Source organism: Trifolium pratense, linkage group LG7 (genome assembly GCF_020283565.1).
Source record: "Trifolium pratense cultivar HEN17-A07 linkage group LG7, ARS_RC_1.1, whole genome shotgun sequence".
NCBI classification, from domain to species: Eukaryota; Viridiplantae; Streptophyta; class Magnoliopsida; order Fabales; family Fabaceae; genus Trifolium; species Trifolium pratense.
The window spans coordinates 54,967,104-54,992,338 of NC_060065.1; the positions used below are offsets into that span (position 1 = coordinate 54,967,104).

The window sequence follows — 25,235 nt, forward strand, 5'->3', positions numbered from 1 at the left end:
TCAAGAGCTCACTCACCAGTCACCATTACGATGAGGAATATTTGCAGCAAAATCTATTAAGTCTACGGTAAATAAAAGTATTAATGTGATCTTCTTAAATATTTTTTACACTTTAAATCAATCATAACTTAAAATATTGATTTGGATCATCGCAATATATAGTTACCTCTGCTGCTGTTTCTGCGGCACAAATGAGAACCATCAAATCAATCTAGCAACTACTAGATTGATCTGATAGCTCTTATTTGTGCAGCTGAGGTAACTGCTGCTGTCGTCGATGATTCAAATTACTTTAAATAATTCATTTCTTGTTAAAATTTATTGTACAAAATTCAAATCGAACAATAAGACAGAATGAGTATATAACATGAGAGTCATGTTAAACTGTTCTTAGACACTTGTTTTTTTTTTATGGCTTTTTAGACATTTGTTAAACATATTAAAATAGTAAATAAAAAAATAAAATTAATATCGGAAAATAACTTTTTATATTTTTAAGATATTAAATACATAAATTTTAAGATGATTTTTAATTATACTATAAATATTCATAAATCAGTATCCAGATATTGGTTGGAATCACTGGATGTGGCCACTGTTTTGGTGATAAAGCACTTGCATTAAGTAATTAAAGTAGATGATAAAAAACACAATATATAAGCAGATTACAACTGCATATATGTTTATAAAAGTCACTCATGTTATTTATCTTTCTAAGCCCACCATGTGTCCTGCATTCATATACTTAGAACTCAAATGAAGATATGCCACTCTCACCTCTATTGTCACCAATCAACTTCTCCTTTGCTGTCACTGATGAACCATCTTATTTGTTCTTTTTAAATTAAATTAGTTTATTTACATGGGTATAACAAAATAAATATTATACATCAAATACATGTTATTCAATTAATCTGAAAAGTTAACTTTTGCTTATAACTAAGGATAGAAAGAATATATCGATACAAGTTAATTGATTTGCACAGTAGTTTTACTAAGGTGAGAATCAAACTACTAACTTATTTTATTTTTTAATTTTCACCACTAGTATTCGTCCCACTAGACCGTCTAATCTGGTTCGGAAGTCAGTTATTACATCATGTGGTTTCAACCCCCTCCCGATCACAGTTATGAGGGATCGAATCGTGGTCAACTACTAACTTATTTATCACTCTAATCTTTTACTTTATTTATCTTAACTATCAAGTTATTCTTACATCCCATCTCAGTAAAAGAAATGTATATGTTATTTTTACTGGCTTTTATTGAATTGAAAATTGCTGAACATCATTTATTAGAAATTTGATTTTGAACTTTTCAGAAAGGCAAAACAAAATTAAATTAAATAATAATAATAATAATAATAATAATAAAAAGTATATTTGCCTACATTTTTAGAACTGAAATTGCCAATATGAAAAAAAAATTGGCAAAAATAAAAATTAGTTAAAAAAATGCTAGAAATTTTGGTGTTCCACTATTTTAAAATAATAAAACTTGGAGAAAATCAATTGGTTTTAAAAGTGTTAGAAGCAAAATTGTGCTAACATTTTCCACCAAAAATAAAATAAAATTGAGCTGACATCAAATTATAGATGTAGAGGTACAATTGAGGGGGGTATGAGGGGAAAAAATTAAGACGACTTTGATATTAAGAGGCCCTATTCATATTATAGGGGACGGTTGGGCCATATAATATGGTAACAAACGATATTTTCTCTTCCTTACCCCCCAAATTTCTCTTCTCACTCAGAAAACTTCGAAAAATGTTTTTAAATTTTTTTTCAATGAAATTTTTAGTTACATTTACCCTGAAAAAAATTTTGGAAAACGTTTTCCAAAATTTTCTAAGTGAGAAGAGAAATTTGGTGGAAGGGGGAACGATCGTAACAAACAAAGTACCAAAGTTGCTAATTTACTGTGTAAAATGATTCTTCTAAAGAGCCCAAAATTATGGATTGGCCCACAAAGAGTTCGGTTCAAATTACCATATTTTTAATCTTGAAGAAACAATTATTTTTGGATGAACACAAAATGAAGAAAGAGATTAAACCCCGTTTATTTCTTGTGAAAATATTTTCTATTTTCATTTTTTAAAATTGATATTAATTTTATTAATGTTAACTTTATAGGTTCATAATATCATCACTTTTATAGGCTAATTTTTAAAATATCTTCACAAATATTAATACAATATAATTGTCGACAAAGTTAATACCACACAACAATTTTTTCAATTGTAAGAAGACAATCACAAGCATTTTTTTTTTCTTTTGACCAAGACAATCTCAAGCATTAAAAGCTATACAATTATATTATATAGTAATAATTTATGAACATAAATAGAAGAACAATGACAAACTACATCTTTTGGACCCATATTGTCTATTGTAGATATTGTAGAAGAATCACATATATTTACATGATAAAGATAAACGATTTCAACTATTAACTTGAGACAAAATGTTGATTGAGATCGAGCAAACAAAAAATCGTCGTGAGTCACGTTTATTGTGGTGGAATTGGTTTCCTACATTCATATGCACCGACCAACCTGAAATTGCAATCAAATGACGATCCAACAACTCAAATTTTAAGTTCTTATTGTTAAAATATAAATCATCGTTGAAATATAAGTCGTTCGATCTTCGTCAATAACTATCTAAATTGACCATGAGATTTTTTTTAGAATGTTCTCATTTACATTTTTCTTCGATAATTAAAAAATTATTAATATGATCTAACCAAAATGTCAGAAACGTAAAATATACAAAAGAAATGCAAAAGACAAAATTCACTCTCACACCTACGAACAAAACGCCAAAATCCCAAAGCGAACACCTGGAAAATTAACTCACTTTAGAGTGTGCATCTGTATGTTGGGTGTTCTTCTGTCTAACACAAAGAAGATACAGTTCACTCAACGATTGTCTTTGGGTTACGAACTCCATATAGGGGAGGAGCGTTGTTGTTTCTGAGATCTCGCCTAACAAAATGACCAAGAGAGACTATAGGAAAATCCAAAAAAAAAAAAACTAAATCACGATAACGCCTTAAAAAGAGAGCAACACCTGAAAACTACTCTTATGCTTCATCAGAGTTTATATATATTTTGAAGAATTTTATCCTCCAATTCTGTGTAAAGACCCAACTGCTTACCCATCTTCCAAGTTTTCCTTGCTTCTTGAAGGTCCTCGTCAGAGTTCTCTCGAGAACTTATGTTGTCCAAGTTGTGCCCTTTTTTCCAATTTGAATCTTTCTCAAAACAATCTCCAATTGGGCTATCAGATCGGCTTGTTGAAGAACTCTCTCCTCATTTACATATCAAGAGGTAATTATCAATTCTCATACCATCTGTTGTAGACTATAATCTTACCTATTTCTCCTCTCATAGAAAAAATCGATCTTTTTTATTATTTTGATGAAGAAGATAATATGTCGTGTCACTTAATGTGGGCACTTCTGATCTCTCCTCTAAATTCGAACCATAATTCTCCACATTGGAAGAGTTTATTATCTTTCGGTTGACTCTATGTCTAATTGATTAATTATTTTATTTTTGAAAGATTATATAATTAAATTATTATTAAGCACGTAATCAAATTGACCAAAGTCGACATATACTCTTAGAAAAATACTAACAAGTGTGCTTAGGATAAGATAGAATTAGGGATGTCAATTTGATCTGTAAATGGGGTTCCCGTTGAGATTTTCCTGTTTGGAGACCCGAAGATGGTGAATTTTTTTCCGCAAGGATGAAGATGAAAGAAAAAGTACCCTGAAGGAGATTTGGGGATGAGGATGAGATTTGATCCCCCGCCCCGCGGAGACTATGTCGCGCACAATTTTTTCCCGCGGGGATGAGGATGAAAATGATAGAAATTTGATAGTTTTAAATGGTGGGGATTTGTGTGGGGATCCGCGAGGATGAGGATGGAGGAAGAATACTATCTGATGAGGGGAATGAGGACGGGGATGAGGATCATTTGGGGAATTGTGTGGTAAAGTATTATCTGCTCACTCCCCGTCTCGTTAACATCGATCCTTAGCCAGAATCCTCTCTATTTTTCAAAAGAAATGAAGAGTTCAATTTTAAAAGAGATTGACAAAAAAGGTAATGAGAATCGCTTAATGATAGTGAGACTCACTAACTATTTTTTGTGTATATCTCTCATCAAATAAAACTTTCAATTTCTTTTAAGAAATGGAGAAAATCCTAACTCCCTTCCGACATTGTTTAAGAAATCAAAAGAACTAATTTTTGCACAACTAATGATTTTGACAAATATTTGACTTGTATTTTAAAGACAAAATTTTCTTCTATAGATTTCTTAACCAATGGCCTTAGGGCACTCATCGGTATACCCTTTGTTTTATAAAAAAAATTATAGTGAGAATATGATATTCAAAGACTACTTACAAATGTATTGACATTTATCTCTTCGAATAATAACATGAACTAATTTTTGTTAAGTAGTCATTAAGGTGAATAAGTGAAGTGTTCGGGATTCGAACCCAATTCCTGCATATAATGCAATGTCCCTAATATTTTAATTTTTTTTATATAAATAAATATAAGTTTACTTATGATAACCAAACTGCTATTAGTCATCAATAAATAAAATTCTGTTTCTGTGGGAGAAAGCTCGAAGTGAATCAACAACTATCAAAGCAGAAGAAAAGTCTCTAAGCTACGCATCTCTCTCTCTCTCTCTATTGACATATATGGTATCATACTCTTTCTCCTCTCCAAACATACCCATATATATGATATCTATGTTCTTGTACACATTGTCCTAAACATATGTTAATGCTGTTGTTCTTATTATTGTTGCTTGAATTTTCCATCATTTATTAATACCTTAACCTTGTTCTATCTTCCATTTTTCTCCTTTCTTGCATGCTTCAAACAAATAACTAACCATTGTTGTTATTGCTATACCATCAAACATGTAACTTCCCATCATTCTCTCAATGTTTGTGTTGTTGACTAACAAGTGTTGTGTTTGTGTTGTGTTATTACTATTTTATATGTATATCATATGATGATATTGATATTGATGAATCTTGTTTTGGTTTTGTTTTTGTCTTTGACCCTTTGAATTCTTTCTTGCAGACTTTGTTGCCCCCTCAAAATTCTTGATTCAATTGACTTGTTGTGAATTGTGATGGGTCCTGTGAGAGGAATCAGAAAGAGAAGAAAGACAGAGAAGAGTCTTGACAACAATGGTTCTGGTTCTGGTTCTGGGTCATCTGAGAAAGAGGGTGTTGTAGATTGGTGGGATGAATTGTCAAAGAAGATCAATGGTATATTTTCATCATCACTGTATATTCAATTTATCTAATTGCTTAACTTTTCATGTTTCATATTGTTTTTGCTGATGATGAATGATGAATGTGTTGGTTTTCAATTTTCATCTTGTTTTGTTCATTTTGTCATTGAAATTGTATATAAACTGTATCACACAAATGTATTTTGATATATAAGATAAAGATCCCTAATTTGAGTTTCAAGTTGGTTGTCATTTCGATCGTGTTATCTTACGAATCGTGGAATATTTAATCAAATGTATAATTCCGCGCATTATGATTAACCTTGAACAAGTTTGTGTATCACATAGTACATTTATTTTATTATAGGCAAATGTTAATAGTCAGAATTTGAACCCTGAACCTTATTCCGTAACTCCTTCGGTGTCATGAATTAACCAATTGAGTGTTATGCCTTGGAGACCATATAGTACATTGTTATGATCTGTGTGTGTTTTTTCTGCTTTATATGAGGAGTAAAATTAGGTTTACATTTCCCTTTACCATGACCCGAATTGGAAGAATGTTCATCCCTAGATTAGTTGCTTCAGAACTTTTATTATTATCTTTCGCTATATTTCTTGCCAACACTTCATTAAAGGAAAAAAGAAAAGGTTTTTATTGATATTAAATAGTAGATAATTTATGCATTTCTGAATTGCAGTTCTACTTTCTGATCATTAGAGTTGTTGCTTATAGAGAAGAAGGCTAAATTTTTGTTATCTGACTGCATGTTTTTCTACAGATTTTATGAGCTAGCTAATATAAATTAATTGAATTGCTATAATACTTAAGTTTTTATCTCAAATAATTTTATCCTGCACATTAAGTTCTGCTATGTGCTTAATTTAATCCCAAGTATAACAGCCAGATGGTTGCAATTCACATACATTTAGCAGGAGGCATAACCGAACAGATTTTAGCTTCTTGAGAAAATATGTTTCTTGAAAACTTGTTATTAAGTCCAATGAGAAAAGTGCAGTCTATTTTAGTTAAACTTAAGTGATTTTAGCAACTTATAAAATATGCTCCTAGATCAATTCTTGTGTGAGCACAGTATATAGGGCTTCGTATATAATTGCTTATAGATTTTACTTGACTGTGCTATGTTTATGCATTTTTCTTTAAGTACTCTTAGATAAACTACATATGTTCATCGTCTGAATAGTTTTAAAATGGTTCTTCCTTGTGACATATGATCATCATGGTGGCTTTTTTTCAGTAGAATTACTTTATATTTAGTTCAATTGCTGTGACTCGAGTTAGTCATAACCAGTATTCAATTTTCAAAGCTTATGATTTATTCTAATTAGTGTTAAAGTGAGAGTTTAGATGCAATAGTAATGCCACTTTATGCAGGTTGATTATATTAAGCTATTGTTTAACTCGAACTCACATAACTCGCAAACTTTCGTGTTTTTTGGTTGTCGTGATGAACATTACTGATGTCAATTTGGTACAGTGTTCTAGGATCAGATAAGGTTTCTCACAGCCACACTATAATCCTATAGTTTAATTGATTATAAGATCGTTGTAATGTATTGCTGCAACTCAGACATATTACTATCTTAAACTATGCTGATAACTTAGTTGAATGCTTGTTTTTCTTTTACTGTATTTTCTTCAGATTCGTATGCAATTTGTTTCAACGAATCCTTAATACTTGTGTTGACTGGCAGGTCTTCAGAAGTCACCACTAAAGATCTCCCGAAAGACGTTTGAGTACATATGTTCACTTGTCAAGGATGATATAACAACAAAATCTGCGCATTTCTCGTTTTCAAGTGGAAAGCCAATGTCTTTATTTGACCAAGTGGCGGTGGCACTAAGAAGGTTAGGATCTGGCGACTCGCTTGTCACAATTGCTGAGTCATTTGGGCTAAGTCACTCAACCGTTTCGCAAGTCACATGGCGATTTGTCGAATCCATGGAAGAGAGAGGGCTTCATCACCTGCAATGGCCTTCAGCACAAGAGGAAATGAATGCAATCAAGTCAAAATTTGAGAAAATACACGGCTTCCCGAATTGCTGTGGCGCCGTTGATGCTACTCACATTACAATGTGTCTACCTGGAACCGAATATTCAAGTAATGTGTGGCTTGATTATAAAAACAATCATAGCATGGTTTTGCAAGCAATAGTTGATCCTGACATGAAATTCCGCGACATAGTCACTGGTTGGCCCGGTAAAATGGAGGACTGGTCGATATTTTCGTGCTCAAATTTCAACAAACTTTGCGATAAAGGAGAAAGACTAGATGGAAAGGTATTGAAATTCTCTGAAGAATCAGAAATAAGGGAATATATAATCGGTGATTCAGGTTATCCTCTACTACCTTACCTTATTGTTCCCTATGAAGAGAAAGAACTCTTAAAGTCAGAGGCGAAAACTCAGTTTAACAAGCTGCATTTAGAAACAAGGATGGTGGCACAAAGAGCATTGACAAGGCTTAAGGAAACGTGGAGAATCATTCGCGGAAATATGTGGCGGCCGGACAAACATCGGTTACCGAGGATTATTCTTGTTTGTTGCTTACTTCACAACATTGTTATTGATATGCAGGATGAAGTGAAGGATGAGTTACTATGTTTGTATCATCATAATCATGACTCAGGATACAATCAACGTGTTTGTGAAGATGCTGATGAGAAGGGTGTGGCACTAAGAGAAAGCTTGTTGAGCTACTTGAATGGAAGGTTGCATTCATGATTTGTTTTGTTCACTATTACTAGATATTATTGGTATAGCTTAAAAAAATTAAGTGGAATGGAATCATGAAAGATTTTAAGAAAACATATACTATAGATTTGAATATACCATTGGTCTATGCAAATATATAATTTTTTTATTTTGGTTTCTGTTAAGTATTTTTTGTTTGGATTTTATCCCTATAATATTGGAAACCATCATTTATTGTCTCATTTATTGTTTCTGACGTTAACTGTTAAGAAGTCCCACATCGGTTACGAGATAACCTGAATGTGTATTTATAAGTGAGGGCAATTTTCACCTTACAAGCCGATTTTGTAGGGTTGAGTTAGGCTCAATTCTCGATTCTAAGTTGGTATCAGAGTCTCTCCACGATCCGTTGTACTACACCTTATGGTTTGTGGAATGTGGAATAGAATTTATGGGTTTAGGTATTACTCCCTCTATCCCTAATTATAAGCACTCTTTCAAAGATAAAATTTGTCCCTAAATATAAGCTCATTTTCAATTCCCTAGACACATTTATTATTACTTTTCCAAACATAACTCTATTTTACATTGAAATCCGAAAAGTCAACTACAAATACATCTTTTCACCAAGACAATTTAGTAATTATAATACCCAAAAAGTACACATTTATTACACTACCAACTTTTCTTAATATGCGTAAAAAACCCCAATGGAAGCTTATATTAAGGGACAGAGGAAGTACTTACAAGGGAAGAAGAAACAAAAGTCCCAATTTTTTGTTCAAAATCATAACCCCATAGTTGGAGGCTACTACTAAAAAAGTTATCATATATTCATAAGTTAAATATGTCTTTTGTTTTATAAATATAACAAGTTTTTGGTTTTTAATCTAAACAAATATTTTCTTCAAACTATTGTTTCCATATTTTTTTTGTTACCAATTTTAATCATCGTTTATAATACATGTTTTGAATTGCAATTTGCTCCCTTAAAAATTAAATATGTATTACACTTTAATCCATATTATTATTAACATGAAAATATTTTTGTGATAATAATTAATTTCAAGCCACCGTTTCATGTTAAAAAAAACTTTAAGCCACCATTTATATATGAAATAAATTTTCTTTTCTTCATAATATCAAATGTCCACGATAATCAACTTTGAAATTCTATTATTAATTTTAACATTTTAGAATATAAAATTTAATTTTAAACTTTGTCAAAAAAAAAAAAATTAAATAGCTTCTTTTTATAAACTTTAGCAATTTATCAAAAATATATATTAAGAAAATAGGTTTTAAAAATATATTATAAAAAAATTGATTTAAAAAATATTAATGATATTATGAATAAAAAATAGAGATAAATAAAGTACGCACTAGAATTTTTATTATATTAAAACGAATTATAGTGTTCATCTGGGGATATATGGCAGCTTATCAAAGAAGAATGGATTGTCGTTAAAAAGAAATGGAGAAGAGAGTAGGTTTATTTAACGTATAATAATAGGAGAAAAAAAAAGGAGAAAGAGAAGATGATGGAGTAACGTAATTCAATTATATTTTTTAATATATTTCCTTTTTTAAAAAAATAATAATTGGGAAATGTTTAAATTTTTATTAATATAACTGTTTTTTCTACTATATTTCACATGAGAGAGAAAAAAAATTGTAAATCTACTACTAATATATTAAAATCGATTACCACCAAAGTTATTAATTTATCCTTATTACTTTTAACCTTGCAAGTTTTATATCATTCATTGTAATTTCACTAAAAAAATTATAGAAATAATATAAAATAAATACAAAAAAAAATGAATCTATACATAAAAATATGAACAAAACAAAAAACAATAAAAAGTTTATAGAAAATTTAGTCTATAAAAAAATTATAGAAAGAGTAAAATGAATATTAATAGGCACAAAAATAGGAGCATCTATTACTAAGCTATTAACTATATATTAAAAGTAATTAGTATATATAAGATTTTCTCTATAAAAAAAAGTAATCATAAAATTTTAACATTTTTTTTATGAAATATAATATTTTAACATCTACTACTAATCTTACCAAATATGATAAGTAATATCAAATAAATTATTCTATAAAAAAATTGAATAATTAGAATAAGATTAATTATAATTTTTTATTTTTTTTCGTTACAAATTTTATTATAATTATAATTTATTTAAAAATATACATGAGACAATAGTTTTATACTAAAACAAATTTATTGGTTTAATTATTAAAAAAATAAATTTATTGATTTAATAAGTTTTACAAAAAAGAAAATAATATTTTAATTATTTTATTCTAAATGAATTTTTTAACTTAATATAGTTACAAACTTAAATATCGATAAAAGTCAATGAACTCGTGCAAATGTACGGGTCTCACGAGTCTCATTCGCACAGGTATCACGGGTCTCTAAACTAGTTTTCACATTTTCACATAAAAAAAAAATACAGAAATATGAAGGGAAGTGTAATTTACTCTAAGTAACCAAACCACTATTTTACTCATTCATTCATTCATCAAAAAAAACTTCTGTGGGAAAGCTCGAAGTGAATTCAGAGGCACAAAAGAAGTCTCTAAGCTACGCACAAAAGAGGTATCATATCATGTATTATACTCTTTCATCACTTCACATGTAGTATTAATTAATGTTATTGTTATTGTTATTTGATTTTTTCATCAGTTACCTTATAGCTTAACCGTGTTCTTTCTTCCTTTTTTCACTATAAAAGTTTTCGACTTTTTTTTGCATGCTTTAAACACATAACTATCCATTCTTCTTATTGTGTTATTACATCAAACATGTAATGTAACTTCTTTCTCATCATAATGCAAGTTAATTATGTGTTATTATTATATATATATATATGTGTTATATTATGATTATGATTATGATAGTGATGAATCTTGTTTTGGTTTTATTTTTGTGTTTGACCCTTTGAATTATATCTTGCAGAATTTGTTGCCCTTATTAAAATCTTGATTCAATTAACTTGTTGTGATGGGTCCTTTGAAAGTAACCAAAAAGAGAAGAAAGACAGAGATGAATCATGATGACATTACCGGGTCATCTGAGAAAGAGGGTGTTGTAGATTGGTGGGATGAATTGTCAAAAAAGATCAATGGTATATTTTCATCATCACTGTATATTCAATTTATCTAATTGCTTAACTTTTTTTATGTCTCATATTGCTTTTGATTGTGAATTATGGTTTGGTATGATCAATGTATTGGTTTTCAATTCTCATCTCTATTTTACAAATTTGTAGTTTTGTTTATTTTGATATGTAAGATACGGATCCCAAATTTATTTGACTTTTAATTTGATTATCATTATGATCGCGCTATCTTACCAATCGTGGAATGTTGTAATCAAATATATAATTGCATTATGATTAACCTTAAAAAGGTTTGTTTATCACATAGTACAAATTTTAGTTGTCAGAATTTGAACCTTGAACCTCATTCTGAAACCACGTCATGTTAGTAGTCAGAATTTGAACCTTAAACCTCATTCTGAAACCGCGTCATTTGTGTATGACATAGTACATTATTCTTTTTTATATGTAGTCATAATTTGAACCTTGAACCGCGTTCTAAAACCACGTCAGGTGTACACATAGTACATTCTTGATGATGTATGCTAAATTTCAATGGAGATTGATGCTTTGTTCTTGGTTATGATTTGTCTGTCTTTTCTGCTTTGTGTGAGGTGTAGTATGGTTTAAACTTTAAATTTCTAGAGTATCCAAATGTTTTCATACTAAATAACATTAATTTCATGTTTTGAAATAAAGAAAAGAATACATATGTATAACACACATCAGATAGGTGTATATTCCCTTTGTTGTATCCCCATCGTGGCACACCTCCGCTCTTCCGCTATCGCGGGCTACTGACTACCTAGATCCCTATATGCAAGATTGTTGATCCCTAGATCAGGTGCTTCAGAACTTATTATTATCTTTTGTTATAATTCTCTCCAAGATTTCATCAATGCAAAAACACGGTTACTTTTGATGTTAAGTAGTAGATAATTTTACGCGTTACTTAATTGCGGTTCAGCTTTCCAATCATGTTCTTACGTATAGAGGAGAAGGAAACTAACTTCGTTATCCGACAGCATTTTCTTTTACATATTTTGTAGGCTAGTTAATCTAAATTAATCGAATTGATATAGTACTTCAGTTTGTTGGCTCAAAGCATTTTAGTCTACACATTATGTTCGGCTCAAGTGGTTAATTTACACCTAAGTATAACTGAATTTGATAACAAATCGTGGTTATATAACTTTGTTGATAATTGGACAATAGTATCAACAACTTACTTGAAATAAAATTTTCAGTCAGCTAAGCAATGCAGCTTCTGCTTTCTGTTATTTACTGATTCGCGTAGTGCTAAATAATACATTATTACATAAGTTAATGATAATGAACCAGTTCTTGAGTTTTTGGTTCATTCTGCTGCTTCAGTTAGTCACAACCAGTATTCAACTTTCAAACCTTATGATTTATTCTGATTAGTGTTAATTTAATTTTAGATGAATTGATAACTCATATTTTGGTAAGTTTTGATTGCCTGCTTAAGTACTAATTGCAAAATTAATTTCAAAGAACTTCAAGAAACTTACCGGTTAGCAAGTAATTTGTTTTTCTTTCTGAACTGAGTGTGCTAAAAGGTTTAACAACTTACATTTTGAAATAGAATCAGCCTCCATACATGATATTTCTATAGGTTATAGAAAACATAGTGTACTAATATATAGGTTATATAGGAAACAAAACATGAATTTTAAGTAAAATCTTTGGGAGAAAAGTCAAACAAAAATACAAGCTTATACTACCATTTTATGCAGGTTGATTATATTATGCTAATGTTTAACTCAAACTCACCTAACTCGCAAATTGTGGTGTTTTTCAGTTGTGTGATCATTAGTGATGTTAGTATGGCAGTGTTTGAGGATCATGTTATTACTAGGAACATGACTTGCAACTCAAGCATGTGTTATAGTCTTAATCTATGATAATAAATTTAGTTGTATGCTTGTTTTTCTTTTACTGTATTTCCTTCAGATTCATGTATAAATCGTTTCCGCGAATTCTTAGAACTCGTATTGATTGGCAGGTCTACAGAAGTCACCACCAAAGATCTACCGAAAGACGTTTGAGTACATATGTTCACTTGTCAAGGATGATATTGCAACAAAATCCGCGCATTTCTCGTTTTCAAATGGAAAGCCAGTGGGTTTAATTGATCAAGTGGCTGTGGCATTAAGAAGGTTAGGATCCGGCGACTCATTTGTCGTAATTGGTGAATCATTTGGGCTAAGCCACTCAACCGTATCGCAAATCACATGGCGATTCGTTGAATCCATGGAAGAGAGAGCCCTTCATCACCTTCAATGGCCTTCAACACAAGAGGAAATGAATACAATCAAGTCAAAATTTGAGAAAATACAAGGCTTCCCTAATTGCTGCGGCGCCATTGATGTTACTCACATCACACTGAATTTACCTGGAACCGAACATTCGAGTGACGTGTGGCTTGATCATAAAAAAAATCATAGCATGGTTTTGCAAGCAATAGTTGATCCTGACATGAAGTTCCGCGACATAGTCACTGGTTGGCCAGGTAAAATGGAGGACTCATTGATATTTTCGAGCTCAAATTTCAACAAACTGTGTAATAAAGGAGAGAGATTAGATGGAAAGGTATTGAAATTCTCTGAAGAATCAGAAATAAGGGAATATATTATTGGTGATTCAGCTTATCCTTTATTGCCTTACCTTATTGTTCCCTATGAAGAGAAAGAACTCTTAAAGTCCGAGGCGAAAACTCAGTTTAACAAGCTGCATTTGGAAACAAGGATGGTGGCACAAAGAGCATTGACAAGGCTTAAGGAAATGTGGAGAATCATTCGCGGAAATATGTGGCGACCGGACAAACATCGGTTGCCGAGGATTATTCTTGTTTGTTGCTTACTTCACAACATTGTTATTGATATGCAGGATGAAGTGAAGGATGAGTTACTATGTTTGTATCATCATAATCATGACTCAGGATACCAACAACTTGTTTGTGGAGATGCTGATGAGAAGGGAATGGCACTAAGAGAAAGTTTGTTGAGCTACTTGAATGGAAGGTTGCATTCATGATTTTTTTTTTTTTATGTTTTTGGTCTATTTTTACTATCATTGGTATAGCTCAAAAAGTTTATAATTGGAATGGATCATGTATGTGTACATTTTACTTGCTCTTCTTTGATTTCTAGACTGTAAAATTCTTTGGATGATTGGATAATGCATGTATACATTTTACCAAATTGTTATGGTTGGGGATTTGTTGCTGGTATAAAGATGTCCTTATTATTACCATTTACTGGCTACATCCTTTTTTATAAGCACTTTTTATGAAAAAAATAAAATAAAATTGACTGCTATAATTTAGTAATATATTTGATGTTTTCATTTTGCATATAAATACTTAATACCATACACTTTTGTATATGGATGTGTGTATCTTCTTACACACTTGGTAGTATTCATAATTAACCGAGTAATATGGATGTGAAATGGAGGGATAACTCGGTTAATTGATTAACAAGTTATCTCTCCATTTCATATAAGCCTTCAAATGTAACCAAAAAAAAATATATAAGCCTTCATTTTAACATTTTGAAAGAAAGAAAAATCATAATAAATTATCTATGAAATTATTTATTTTTTCTGACTCATAATAATTATAATTTTTTATTTCGCTGGAAAGTGAGTCTTCATCGAGTAATTTTATTAGCATCCCTTCCCGTAGATCCCGTACGCTTTCCATTAGTTGTTCAGTACTACATCCATATTCCTTATTTTGTGTTAGCTTTCTAGTCTTCGATTCCGGTTAAGCTGCGGGGACTGACCATTTGGGTATCCGCCTAAGTTGCCCTCCTTTATAGTTTAGACCTTTTGGCCCTATTATAAAACTAACATTGAGTCAGCTTCAAGATAGCTAATTATTTTTATTTTTTTTAAGAAATTTATATTGTCAACTTTTCCAACATCATACGTTTGTATGATATTTTAGATTTTAGATTTAGATATCAATTGAAATATCCTATTTATTTATTCTGACTTTTAACTCAAATAAATTATATGTATATAGCACTTAAACAATTATACTATACCAAATAGTATAAAAAAATTGAAAATAATTAATAGTTCAATTGTTAATAAGGATAATTTCATATAATGGTATTTTCATTAATTATTTATTATTAGTGCTCTTTAATTTGAAAAATATGATCTTCACAAAAATATTGTGGTACAATTTATTCCTATTTGTGGAGATCTCCATAGAGATTACCTCATAATTATATGTCGACACACCATTTTATATTAGTCTTTAGGGTAATGTTTAAACATAATATTGTGGTTTTGTCAGTTTTGGTACCTAAATCACATTTCATGCAACTTATAACTTGTATGGAAATGATTTAACTACATTTATTTCTTTGATTATAGAAATAGCTTACCCACACATCCTGTGTTTTGGACATTGAGCATGACAGACAGCATGAAATATATTAATGTCATATTGACACCAAAACCACAATAAAAAAAAACACTGGATAGTTTATTTAATTTATCTGTACAAAAGTTTTTTCAACAAAGCTAAATGAGCACTGGCTAGTCTTAAGGTTCTTGAAGGTGCAACCCAAAAATAAAATACTAATCCTAGAACCAGTGTGACACAAAATACATTATTGTAACCAGCGAAATAGAATGATCTCTGCATATATGCTACAATCTAAGCTACATGGTAACAGCCCTTAGTCACCAATATGTCATCTCATCTCCATCGTGAATCCTGCAGAGTTGAATGAAATCAAGTAACAAGTGATATCAATGCTTCTGAAGGCGTCAAATTACACGAAAACAGATTTAACTTGGTTCAAGCTTACCTTAGCTATTAAGTCCAGTGTCAATTAGTAACTCCTTCATTGATGGATATTGAAAATGCTTTTGACCATTTCGACTTTTCAGATGTTGGTACAATAGAATCATCTAGGAAAGGGTTCCAGAAGCCGCCAGGACCGGACAAAACCCAGCTTACTTTTGTTGGTGGTGTGGTTAAGTTATGGAATGAATTTGTTCTGTTGTCTTCCCTCGTTTTGATTTTCTTCTGAGAATTAGTTTTTTTGGAACACTTCAAAAGAAATACAATTAGTTACAATTAATGCAAGCTCAGTTATTGTAGTGAAGTCTATAGTTTCAAAACTCACCAAAGGTTGAATAGAAGGTTTTAGAATCGTTTGATCTTCGGCAACTGAAAAACTTTCTTCGACAGGGTTTTCGTAACTTTTCACACTAGGACGCTTTCCAGAGCCACATTTGAGAAGTAACTGAAAAGGCAGCACAAATTAGATAGTGGCAATCCATGCAAATAGGAATTTAAAGACTGACAGTGTAAAACGTTTTTACACAATCATCCAATCAGATCTTGCCGTATAGATATTTGTTGAAATACTTTATGAATTGAGTTTAATTATTGTACACTGTCGGTGTAAAGATTCTTTACACATGCATCCAATGATGTGTTGCCACATCATTTAATGAACGTGACACATCATGTGTTTTTAAATACCATACATTATGTGTTGGTATATTATTGGACGCATGTGTAACATAACTTTATACTGACAGTGCATATAAATTAAATTCTTATGAATAATAACAGTAACATCATTATGAAATCTAATTGGATGACTGAGTAAAAAAAAATACACTGTCAAGTACATAGCCTTTAAACTCCATTATTAATTTGTCAAATTGAAAGTGATTTGTTTACTTGGTTTAAGCACCTTGGGTGTAGCTTTACGGGCATTTTCTTCAGTTAAACCTCCCTCAAAATCACTTGCAGGACGACGAAATTTTCGATTCCCAGACTTGATAAAAATCTGCAAAAAAATATAGCACAAATGAAGTCATTGAAAGAACTTCAAGTCACGTGCGAACGGGGAGGCCAGAAGCTTTGGATCAAGAGCATTAAATGTTTACATAAAATTGCCAAAAGAAATTATACAGAATAAATAAAAAAATAAAAATAAAAAAGTCCAATAGAAAACAAAAGAAGACGAGGAAATTCTGTATGTAACAAGAATTATAAACCAAAGCATTTTACTGCCATAAAAAAGTAAGACATTTTTCAAAAACTAGTGAGAGAATAGTTTATCCACTATTTCATGCCAAAGTTTACCTAATTAAATCAAAGACGAGTAAATTAAAAATACAGTATAATCTATTTATTTTATTAAAAACTTCCCATTTGTCTGCCAGTCTTATAAGACCTTACATTTAATCATAACCCAAATTCAAAAAAACAAAATGCAGAGACATACAATTCAGATATTAAGATGTGAGAGCCTCTACTATTAAAGAGATGAAAGAGTGGTTCATCCACGCTAGGATGGAGTGAGAAAACCAGACTCTAATACCGCAGAAAATAGAGAACTCACTTCTAAAGCCTAGCTGATAAGAAAGATAGCTTATAGCACAAATGGGAGTCCCATTTTTCATTTCTAGTATAACTATGACTCAAAATAACAGACTCATGGATAAAAAAATTGTATTGCCTTTTATTATTTACTTTTGCAGTGAATCTTTCATTATTTCATATAAAGGAGTTAATTTAATATCCATTCTTTCAGTATTGGCTTATTGTCAAGAAACAGATGAATAATTAAGAAAAAAATTTTGATGTTTCCTACAATCTTATAAACCAAATTTATCCAATTTGGTTTTACAAAATGCTAGGTTTGAATCTAGACGTATTTCGTTATCTTTTCAAATTTAAGAGACATACTAGAAACTGATGTAAACATGAAATTAGAACTCACAGTATCGTTGTTTTCTGATATCATTCTCTTAGGAAGATAGTTTCTTGATTCATCACTTAGATATCTCTGAACAGATATCAAAGAACGGAACTTCTGTCCAGTGTGCGGCTCTATGTAATACTGAAAGAAAAAAAAATAAGATTTATGAAAAATCAAATAAAACCGATACAGGAGGGGAAGAATTTCCAAATGGTTAACAATACAATGACGAACCAACAAGTAATAACAGAGAAGTCAAGCCTAAATGTGCTAACCGTAGAAATGAAGCATACCAAGGGATTAAAACTAGCGTTCCCAACTTTTGTGTGTTAATTATATGGTTTAATCAAGTGCAACTTTTCCTAGTTCATATTGAATTATCTTATTTATGTTGATTTGTCAATTTTACAAATGAACCATTAACCCTTGAATAGAAAAATGCCTATATTCATCATGTCTGAGAGATCAACATTAATAATGTTGAGAATGAAAACAGTTATATAGGATGCCATTCTAAACGTGTATCAGAAATATCTCATCCAAACTTCGATTTTCTTCTTTGACATATTCATACTCTCGCATATTTGTTCATATTTCCAAACATTTATGCATTGGAATTAAAGGATACGCACTGTCAGTGTAACTCCAATTAAAGGATACTATACATTGACATCCAATTAAAATTCATTACTTTTCCACATTACCCCACTTTTGTAAGGTTTTTTGTACTGATTGTGTGACATGGAAAAATGATGGTCTCCCATTGGATGACAGTGTAAAAACTATTTTACACTTATTTTACGGATCAAAATTTGCTACCTTTAAGGCAGGAAAGTCGACTTTGTTTCTATCTCTCTCATTTCATCTACAGTTTCTCTTTCATCTTTCTCTCTTATAAAATACACTAAAGTTACGGCGAAGTTCCGGCACTCAAATTCACTGAATCCGGATCCCACAATTCATCTATTTTACACTGACATCCAATGACAATTCGTCTCGTATTGCCACATAAGCTCATTTTAAAAATCAAATTGGTTGATGGTGTAAAACTAGTTTACATTGACCGTGTATATCCATATTTCTCTAATAACTTGTATATTTAGGAGAGAAAAAAAGATTCTCCGACAGTGTAAAACAATTTTACAGAGTGTAAGTGTCAACCAATAACAACCGTGTATTCGCCAATTCACCTCACTTTCTTGATATGACATGGAAGATTAGATCATATTCTTACTAGATGTCAGTGTAAAATTAATATGCATATGTGCATCCATTAAACAATATTTAGAAACCCTAAGTGTTGAATTGAAAAGTAATTAATAGAAAGGGTTTTAAAACAAAATCAAACCTTAATTACCTAACAAACAGAAACTAAATAAATTTGCATAGGGTGCATGATATGTTATGGTATGAATGATACTATGAAGTGCAAAGATGCATGAATGAATGAATAATGAAATTAGTAAATTGGAAGAGAAAAGAAGGTAAATTAAATTAGTTACCCTGTCAACGCGGTTGGGGTCAGAGGAATGGCGTCGCAGTCGTTTCTCAACCAACCAACCATCGGGAAGAGTGATCGGAGGAGAACGGACGACAATCTGCAATTCATTATTATTATTATCCGTTGAATTGGTGCGATTGAGAGGAGCTTCATTTTCTGTCGTTACTAAGGCCATGCTCACCATGATTTTTTGCTGTCACTTCGGACTCACTCACTCACGTCACAGTCGCAGCAAGGCAAAAGTGTGTGTAATTATTTATTATTTTATCTGCTTAAATGAACTTTTAGCTCCTATTTTGAATAAATCGGAATTTTACCCTTCCTATTTCACTAAAACGGTTTGATTAATCTCTCTATAACTCCAAATCTATAGGAGTTTGATTATGTGAAAAGTTAATTTAATTACGGTCATTTTGATACCAGTTTGGTAAATTATTGATCAAAATTGGGTCACCAAAATTGAGATATTAGTTTGCTTCTGAACCTCAACTTCAAAATTTCGCACACAACTCAATTTTTACTATTTTATTATACAAATAAAAAATTGACACCAAACAAAATGAGTTCATTATTTTTAGTGTTTTATTATACAATGAGTCAAGTGTTTCTTTTTTCTTTTTATTTTTTGACCAATGATGAGTTAAGTGTTTATTGTTTAACCGTTTAACCTAGTGGTGAGAAATTTGGATATACGCTATGAGTTCTCGGTTCAATTCCCACCTTGTAAACCAAAAACGTTTAATAATATTTTTTATGTTTAATAATATATATAAAAAAAATGGTAATTCAATTGCCACCAGGCGCCACATCATTTAATATCAGACACATGGATATACACGTCATATTTTTTTCCGTTCAACAATTTTTTTTACAAAGACTAATATATATATTACAAACAGCCCAAATATGAGGACCCAAAAACTACTGTTTTTTTTTTTTGGTAGACAAACTACTGTTTTTAATCATTAATGTAAAAAAAAAAATTTAATGAAAAATATAAAAGATTTTGCTAGCTTGTAGGGTGAGAGATCTATTAAGTCCCTCACATGAGGCACTAAAATATTGCTATGAGCCTATGACCCGTAAATATGAGGACCAATTTTATACCAATCAGTAAAGGACTAGTTTGCTTTCTTAGGCATTTGACACTTTGTTCTTATTAGGATAGAAATATCATATGCTCCTAACATACTCCTATATGCCACAATAAACAAGTGTCCCAAATGATTTACAAACAACTTTTTAGTCCTGTCTATTTAGAGAACACTTATATGTTAGTATTTGTGACAACTCAAGAAAATATTCAACAACTTTTTAATTATTTGCAACTTATTTCAATAAGCTATCTAAAATAGTTTATATAAACAACTTAAAACTTATAACAAGTTACTTTAACTACATTTATATTTTAAGCATAACAACATGAGATATATATATACACCAAAACCATGATAGTTATCTGTACAAAAGTTTTTTCGACGAAGCTATATATATAAGCTTGACAGTGATGTTGAAACTTCAATTGTTCACTATTCTGCCTATCGCCTTATAAGGTTCTTGAAGGTGCAACCCAAAAAGAAAACATTATTCCTAGAATTATATCTTTATATATTTATCGATTAACGATTAGTAACCTAGATGATCACATCTACAATCTAAGCTACATGTTACCAGCACGTAGTTGCTAATATGTCCTGTCATCTCCAACGTGTGAATCCTGCAAAGTTGTATGGAATCAAGTAACAGGTGATATCAGTGCTTCTAAAGGCGTCAAATTACATGAAAATGGATTTAACTTGGTTCAAGAACACCTTAGCTATTAGTTAGTAACTCCTTCATTGATCGATATTGAAAATGCTTTGGACCATTCTGCCTTTTCAGATGCTGCTATAATAGAATCATCTAGGAAAGGGTTCCAGAAGCCGCCAGGACCAGACAAAACCCAGCTTACTTTTGTTGGTGGTCTTGTTAAGTTATGGATGGAACCTCTGTCGTCTTCCCCCGTTTTGATTTTCTTCTGAGAATCAAAATTTTCAGAATGCTTCAAAAGAAATTCAATTAGTTACACTGAATGTAAGATAAGTGTTTGTAAAGTTTATTATAGTTTTGAAACTCACCGTAGATTGAATAGAAGGTTTTAGAGTCGCTTGATCTTCTGCAACCGAAAAGCTTTTTTCGACAGGGTTTTCGTAACTATTCATACTAGGAGCACTTCGCTTTCCAGAGCCAAATTTGGAAACTAACTGAAAAGGCAGCATAAACTAGATAGTGGCAATCCATGCAAATAAAAGTATAAACACTATGCACTTAAAGTGTAAAACATTTTTACTCAATCATTCAATCAGATCCTGCAAGGTAGATATTTGTTGAGATATTGTATGAATTAATATAACAAAGTGACATTATGAAATCTGATTGGATGACCGAGTAAAAAAAATGTTTACACTGTCAAGTAAATAGTCTTTAAACTCCAAAATTAGTTGTTAGATTGAAAGTAAATTTTGTTTTTGTGGTTTAGGCACCTTCGGTGTTGCTCTACAGGCATTTTCTCCCGTTAAACGTCCCTCAAAATCTTTCGCATAAAGAAACTTTCGTGCCTCAAAATCACTAGGAGAAAGACACTTTTGTGCAGTCCTAGACTTGATGAAAGTCTGCAGTAAATATAGCACAGATCAAGTCATTGAAAGAACTTCAAGTCACATGCGAATGGGAGTGTGTGAGAGCTTTGGATCAAGAGAAGTAAACTTCAAGTCTCATCTTTATAGCATAAATGGGAGTCCCGTTTTTCATTTCAAGTATAACTATGAGTCCGAGTAATTAAATCACAGACAACAATATTCTATATCCTTCTATTATTTATTTTTGCAGTGACTCTTTCATTATTTCATATCTAGCATTAATGTAATTTCCATTTCCACCGCATACATTAAAGCATAAACAGCACCAAATTTAACCAGCTGAATAATTAGGAAAAACTTTTATGCTACCTGAAATCTTATAAACCAAATTTAACCACTATGTTTCCTCCTGCTACTGACTAAAGAGACATGCTAGAAACTGATGCAAACATGAAACTGAACTCACCGTGTTTTTATTTTCTGATATCATTCTCTCAGTAGGAAGATCATCTCTTGTTTCTTCATTTAGATATCTCTGAACAGATACCAACGAACGGAACTTCACTCCAGTGTGTGGCTCTATGTAATACTGAAAAAAGAAAAGAAATTCATAAAAAATCGAATCCATGCAAGAGGGGAAGAATCATAAAAAACGTATGACTTTACTCGTAACTAGTAACTACTTCCAAAATACATACTATTGATTGCGATTTGTCGACAGTGTAATACTTGGTACATATATCCAAATTAAACTTTTGTTAGAAAGGGTCCCCAAACACAATCAAACCGAGCAATCATCAGGGAGCTTACCCTGTCAACCCTGTCAATGCAGTTGGGTTTAGACACACGGGGTCGATGCTCAACCACCCAATCATCAGGAAGCTTGAACGGTGACTGTGGTGACCGCAGCACAATCTGCAATTCTTTATCCCTTGAATTCTTTATCCCTTCATGTTAATTTAATTAAGGACATGAAATTAGAACTCACAGTGTCTTTGTTTTCTGATATCATTCTCTCGATAGGAAGATAGTTTCTTGTCTCTCCATTTAGATATCTCTGAACAGCTACCAAAGAACGGAACTTATGTCCAGTCTGTGGCTCTATGTAATACTGAAGACCAAATCCATGCAAAAGGAGAAGAATAACCAAATGTTTATTAAATGACCAGTTGAATTTCAACAAATGAGATGAGAACAAAACATGAAGTACCAAAGAAAATAATAACAGAGAAGTGAAGCCTAAATGTACTAGCTGTAGAAATGAAACTTAGCAAGGGATTAAAACCTGTTTTCCTAACTTTTGTATGTAAATTATTACATGGTTGAATCAAGTGTAACTTTTCCTACCCAATACAATTATATTAGCAGCAATGTTGTTTAGCTATTTAGGCTAAAGTTGGATTGATTCTAGTTTATAAATATGGTTCCTAACACATGAAAAACCCCTTACAAGCTTATGAATTCTTTTAACCTTGCTCATAAACCCTTTTAGTCTCACTATTTTATCCCATGTGGGACTTCTATTTTCAACGATTATAATATTTATATTTAGAAACCTTAGGCGTTGAATTCAAATTTAATTAAAAGAAGGATTTAATTCATAATTGATGTATCTGATCTATATTAAAGACTAGATACATCAGTTATTCAACGAACTTAAAAGAATGATGCATAGTGTAAAGATTGTTTACACGGACAACCAATCACAACCATGAGATCATTAAAAATGTTTGACATTACTCATAACTAGTAACTACTTCCTAAATACTCCCTCCGGTCCTTATTATAAGGAACAATTTGAAAAAAACACACATACCAAGAAACCTTATCTTTCTTAATAAAAATTCTAAAATTTTACAATCTATTCCAAAACTAACTTTGGTGTATTAATTTATCCTTAGGGAATATATCACTCTAATTAATGCATAACTTTGGAATGGATACAATTTAATAAGGGTAAAAATGGAATTGTAAGAATAAATTTAATGATTGTTTCTTATAAAAAGGACCAAATTTTTTTTCCAAATTGTTCCTTATAAAAAGGACCGGAGGGAGTATCACTATTAATTACTCCCTCCAACCTTATTTATAAGCAAAAATGACTTTTTAGATTCATTGAACAATTGATGTATCTAACTTAAATATAGGCTAGATATATCGGTTGTTCAATAGTAACTTTTGCTTATAAATAAGGCCGGAGAGAGTACATGAAAGTGTATGCAAATTAAACTTCCGAAACACAATGAAACCCAGGCAAATGCAATCCCTACATACATTGTAAGTAGCCAAGAAACAGAAATTAAATTTGCAATAGGGTGTATAATATTAATTATGATGCATGCAAGAATGAATGAAAATAATAAAAATAGTAGTAATTGGAAGAGAGAAAAGAAGGTTGTTAGTTACCTTGTCAACCTGGTTGGGGTTAGAAAAACGGGGTCGGTGCTCAACCAACCAATCATCGGGAAGATTGAACGGTGACCGCGGTGACTGCAGCAGAATCTGCAATTGTTTGTGAGTTGAATTTGAATTCAATGGAATGCAATTTAGAGGTTCATTTTCAACATTCATCTCTGTATTCGTTGCTCGAGTTATTAAGGCCATGTTGTTGATGTTGATGATGATGATGTTACTTGGGACTCACTCACTCACTCGGTCACCGTCACCGTCACAACAAAGCAAAAGTGTGTTTATTTATAAGATGATTCTGTTATTAACCATTTTCTCGTGGGTTTTGACAAAGAATAAAATAAAATAAAATAATAATAGGGGATCATTTTGATGTGTTCTCTCCCGACCCCGCCTTTCTTTTATATCCAAAAAATCTCATTTATCTCAATTTGGGGTTTGAAAAAAATTGGCCAACTTATTTCGGTTTATACAAACCGAAATTTTTAAACATGGAAAAAAAATCGGTTTATATAAACCGAAATAACATAAATGTTAAGAAAAGAAGAAAGATTTATGTGAAAATTCGTGTAAAGCTACCTGTGGTAAATTTAGCATATCTCTCTGAATATAAGTCGTATGCTAATGATTTTTAATCTAGTGTAAAGAAGACAAAATTTACTACAGGATTGACACCGGAATTGTTAAATTTCATTAAGTATAGTATGAGAAAATCTACCTACAAGTTTGAGAAAAGTTTTTGCTTTGTTTTTGTACAAGTACCCATTATTTGATCAAACTGAACCAATTGGATAGTTAACCCTCAAAAAAAATAATTATATTTGTAATCTTGA

General features: G+C 31.2%; 4 protein-coding genes across 6 annotated transcripts; 2 read left to right on the plus strand and 2 right to left on the minus strand.

Moving 5' to 3' along the window:
• Positions 1 to 4,612: 4,612 nt before the first annotated feature.
• LOC123898183 (protein ALP1-like) lies at positions 4,613 to 8,225 on the plus strand. The gene is made up of 3 exons (XM_045949075.1): positions 4,613 to 4,728; positions 5,117 to 5,307; positions 6,990 to 8,225. Exons 2-3 carry the CDS (start codon positions 5,169 to 5,171, stop codon positions 8,018 to 8,020), a joined length of 1,170 nt encoding a protein of 389 aa, XP_045805031.1. The 5' UTR covers positions 4,613 to 4,728; positions 5,117 to 5,168; the 3' UTR covers positions 8,021 to 8,225.
• A 2,747-nt stretch (positions 8,226 to 10,972) lies between these two features.
• LOC123899546 (protein ALP1-like) lies at positions 10,973 to 14,167 on the plus strand. Its single transcript, XM_045950712.1, has 2 exons — positions 10,973 to 11,137; positions 13,137 to 14,167. The coding sequence occupies exons 1-2, from the start codon at positions 11,014 to 11,016 to the stop codon at positions 14,165 to 14,167; spliced, it is 1,155 nt and encodes a 384-aa protein (XP_045806668.1). The 5' UTR covers positions 10,973 to 11,013.
• Positions 14,168 to 15,614: 1,447 nt separating this feature from the next.
• Positions 15,615 to 19,599, minus strand: LOC123900084 (methyl-CpG-binding domain-containing protein 7-like). 2 transcript variants are annotated; one of them, XM_045951400.1, is made up of 6 exons: positions 19,377 to 19,599; positions 17,896 to 18,015; positions 16,861 to 16,956; positions 16,282 to 16,401; positions 15,961 to 16,205; positions 15,615 to 15,866 (listed from the first exon to the last, which is right to left on the minus strand). In XM_045951400.1, exons 1-5 carry the CDS (start codon positions 19,557 to 19,559, stop codon positions 15,981 to 15,983), a joined length of 744 nt encoding a protein of 247 aa, XP_045807356.1. In that variant the 5' UTR covers positions 19,560 to 19,599; the 3' UTR covers positions 15,615 to 15,866; positions 15,961 to 15,980. The 2 variants fall into 2 exon arrangements, with proteins under 2 accessions (XP_045807356.1, XP_045807357.1); XM_045951401.1 differs by having other exon boundaries at positions 15,961 to 16,181; positions 19,377 to 19,586.
• Positions 19,600 to 20,764: 1,165 nt separating this feature from the next.
• Positions 20,765 to 24,679, minus strand: LOC123900083 (methyl-CpG-binding domain-containing protein 7-like). Of its 2 annotated transcripts, XM_045951398.1 has the most exons (8): positions 24,400 to 24,657; positions 22,982 to 23,104; positions 22,804 to 22,908; positions 22,460 to 22,582; positions 21,898 to 22,026; positions 21,493 to 21,618; positions 21,187 to 21,416; positions 20,765 to 21,092 (listed from the first exon to the last, which is right to left on the minus strand). In XM_045951398.1, exons 1-7 carry the CDS (start codon positions 24,595 to 24,597, stop codon positions 21,195 to 21,197), a joined length of 1,026 nt encoding a protein of 341 aa, XP_045807354.1. In that variant the 5' UTR covers positions 24,598 to 24,657; the 3' UTR covers positions 20,765 to 21,092; positions 21,187 to 21,194. The 2 variants fall into 2 exon arrangements, with proteins under 2 accessions (XP_045807354.1, XP_045807355.1); XM_045951399.1 differs by having other exon boundaries at positions 20,784 to 21,392; positions 24,400 to 24,679.
• Between the last annotated feature and the right edge of the window lie 556 nt (positions 24,680 to 25,235).

Coding starts and splice junctions, on each gene's coding strand:
- LOC123898183 (XM_045949075.1), top strand. CDS start 5,169: ATGGGTCCTGTGAGAGGAATCAGAAAGAGAAGAAAGACAGAGAAGAGT. Junction 5,308..6,989: donor ATTGTCAAAGAAGATCAATG/GTATATTTTCAT, acceptor GTTGACTGGCAG/GTCTTCAGAAGTCACCACTA.
- LOC123899546 (XM_045950712.1), top strand. CDS start 11,014: ATGGGTCCTTTGAAAGTAACCAAAAAGAGAAGAAAGACAGAGATGAAT. Junction 11,138..13,136: donor ATTGTCAAAAAAGATCAATG/GTATATTTTCAT, acceptor ATTGATTGGCAG/GTCTACAGAAGTCACCACCA.
- LOC123900084 (XM_045951400.1), bottom strand. CDS start 19,559: ATGGTGAGCATGGCCTTAGTAACGACAGAAAATGAAGCTCCTCTCAAT. Junction 18,016..19,376: donor ACCCCAACCGCGTTGACAGG/GTAACTAATTTA, acceptor TTTTTCTTTCAG/TATTACATAGAGCCGCACAC. Junction 16,402..16,860: donor CCCGTAAAGCTACACCCAAG/GTGCTTAAACCA, acceptor CTGCCTTTTCAG/TTACTTCTCAAATGTGGCTC.
- LOC123900083 (XM_045951398.1), bottom strand. CDS start 24,597: ATGGCCTTAATAACTCGAGCAACGAATACAGAGATGAATGTTGAAAAT. Junction 22,909..22,981: donor TATCAGAAAACAAAGACACT/GTGAGTTCTAAT, acceptor AAAGAATTGCAG/ATTGTGCTGCGGTCACCACA. Junction 21,619..21,897: donor CCTGTAGAGCAACACCGAAG/GTGCCTAAACCA, acceptor CTGCCTTTTCAG/TTAGTTTCCAAATTTGGCTC.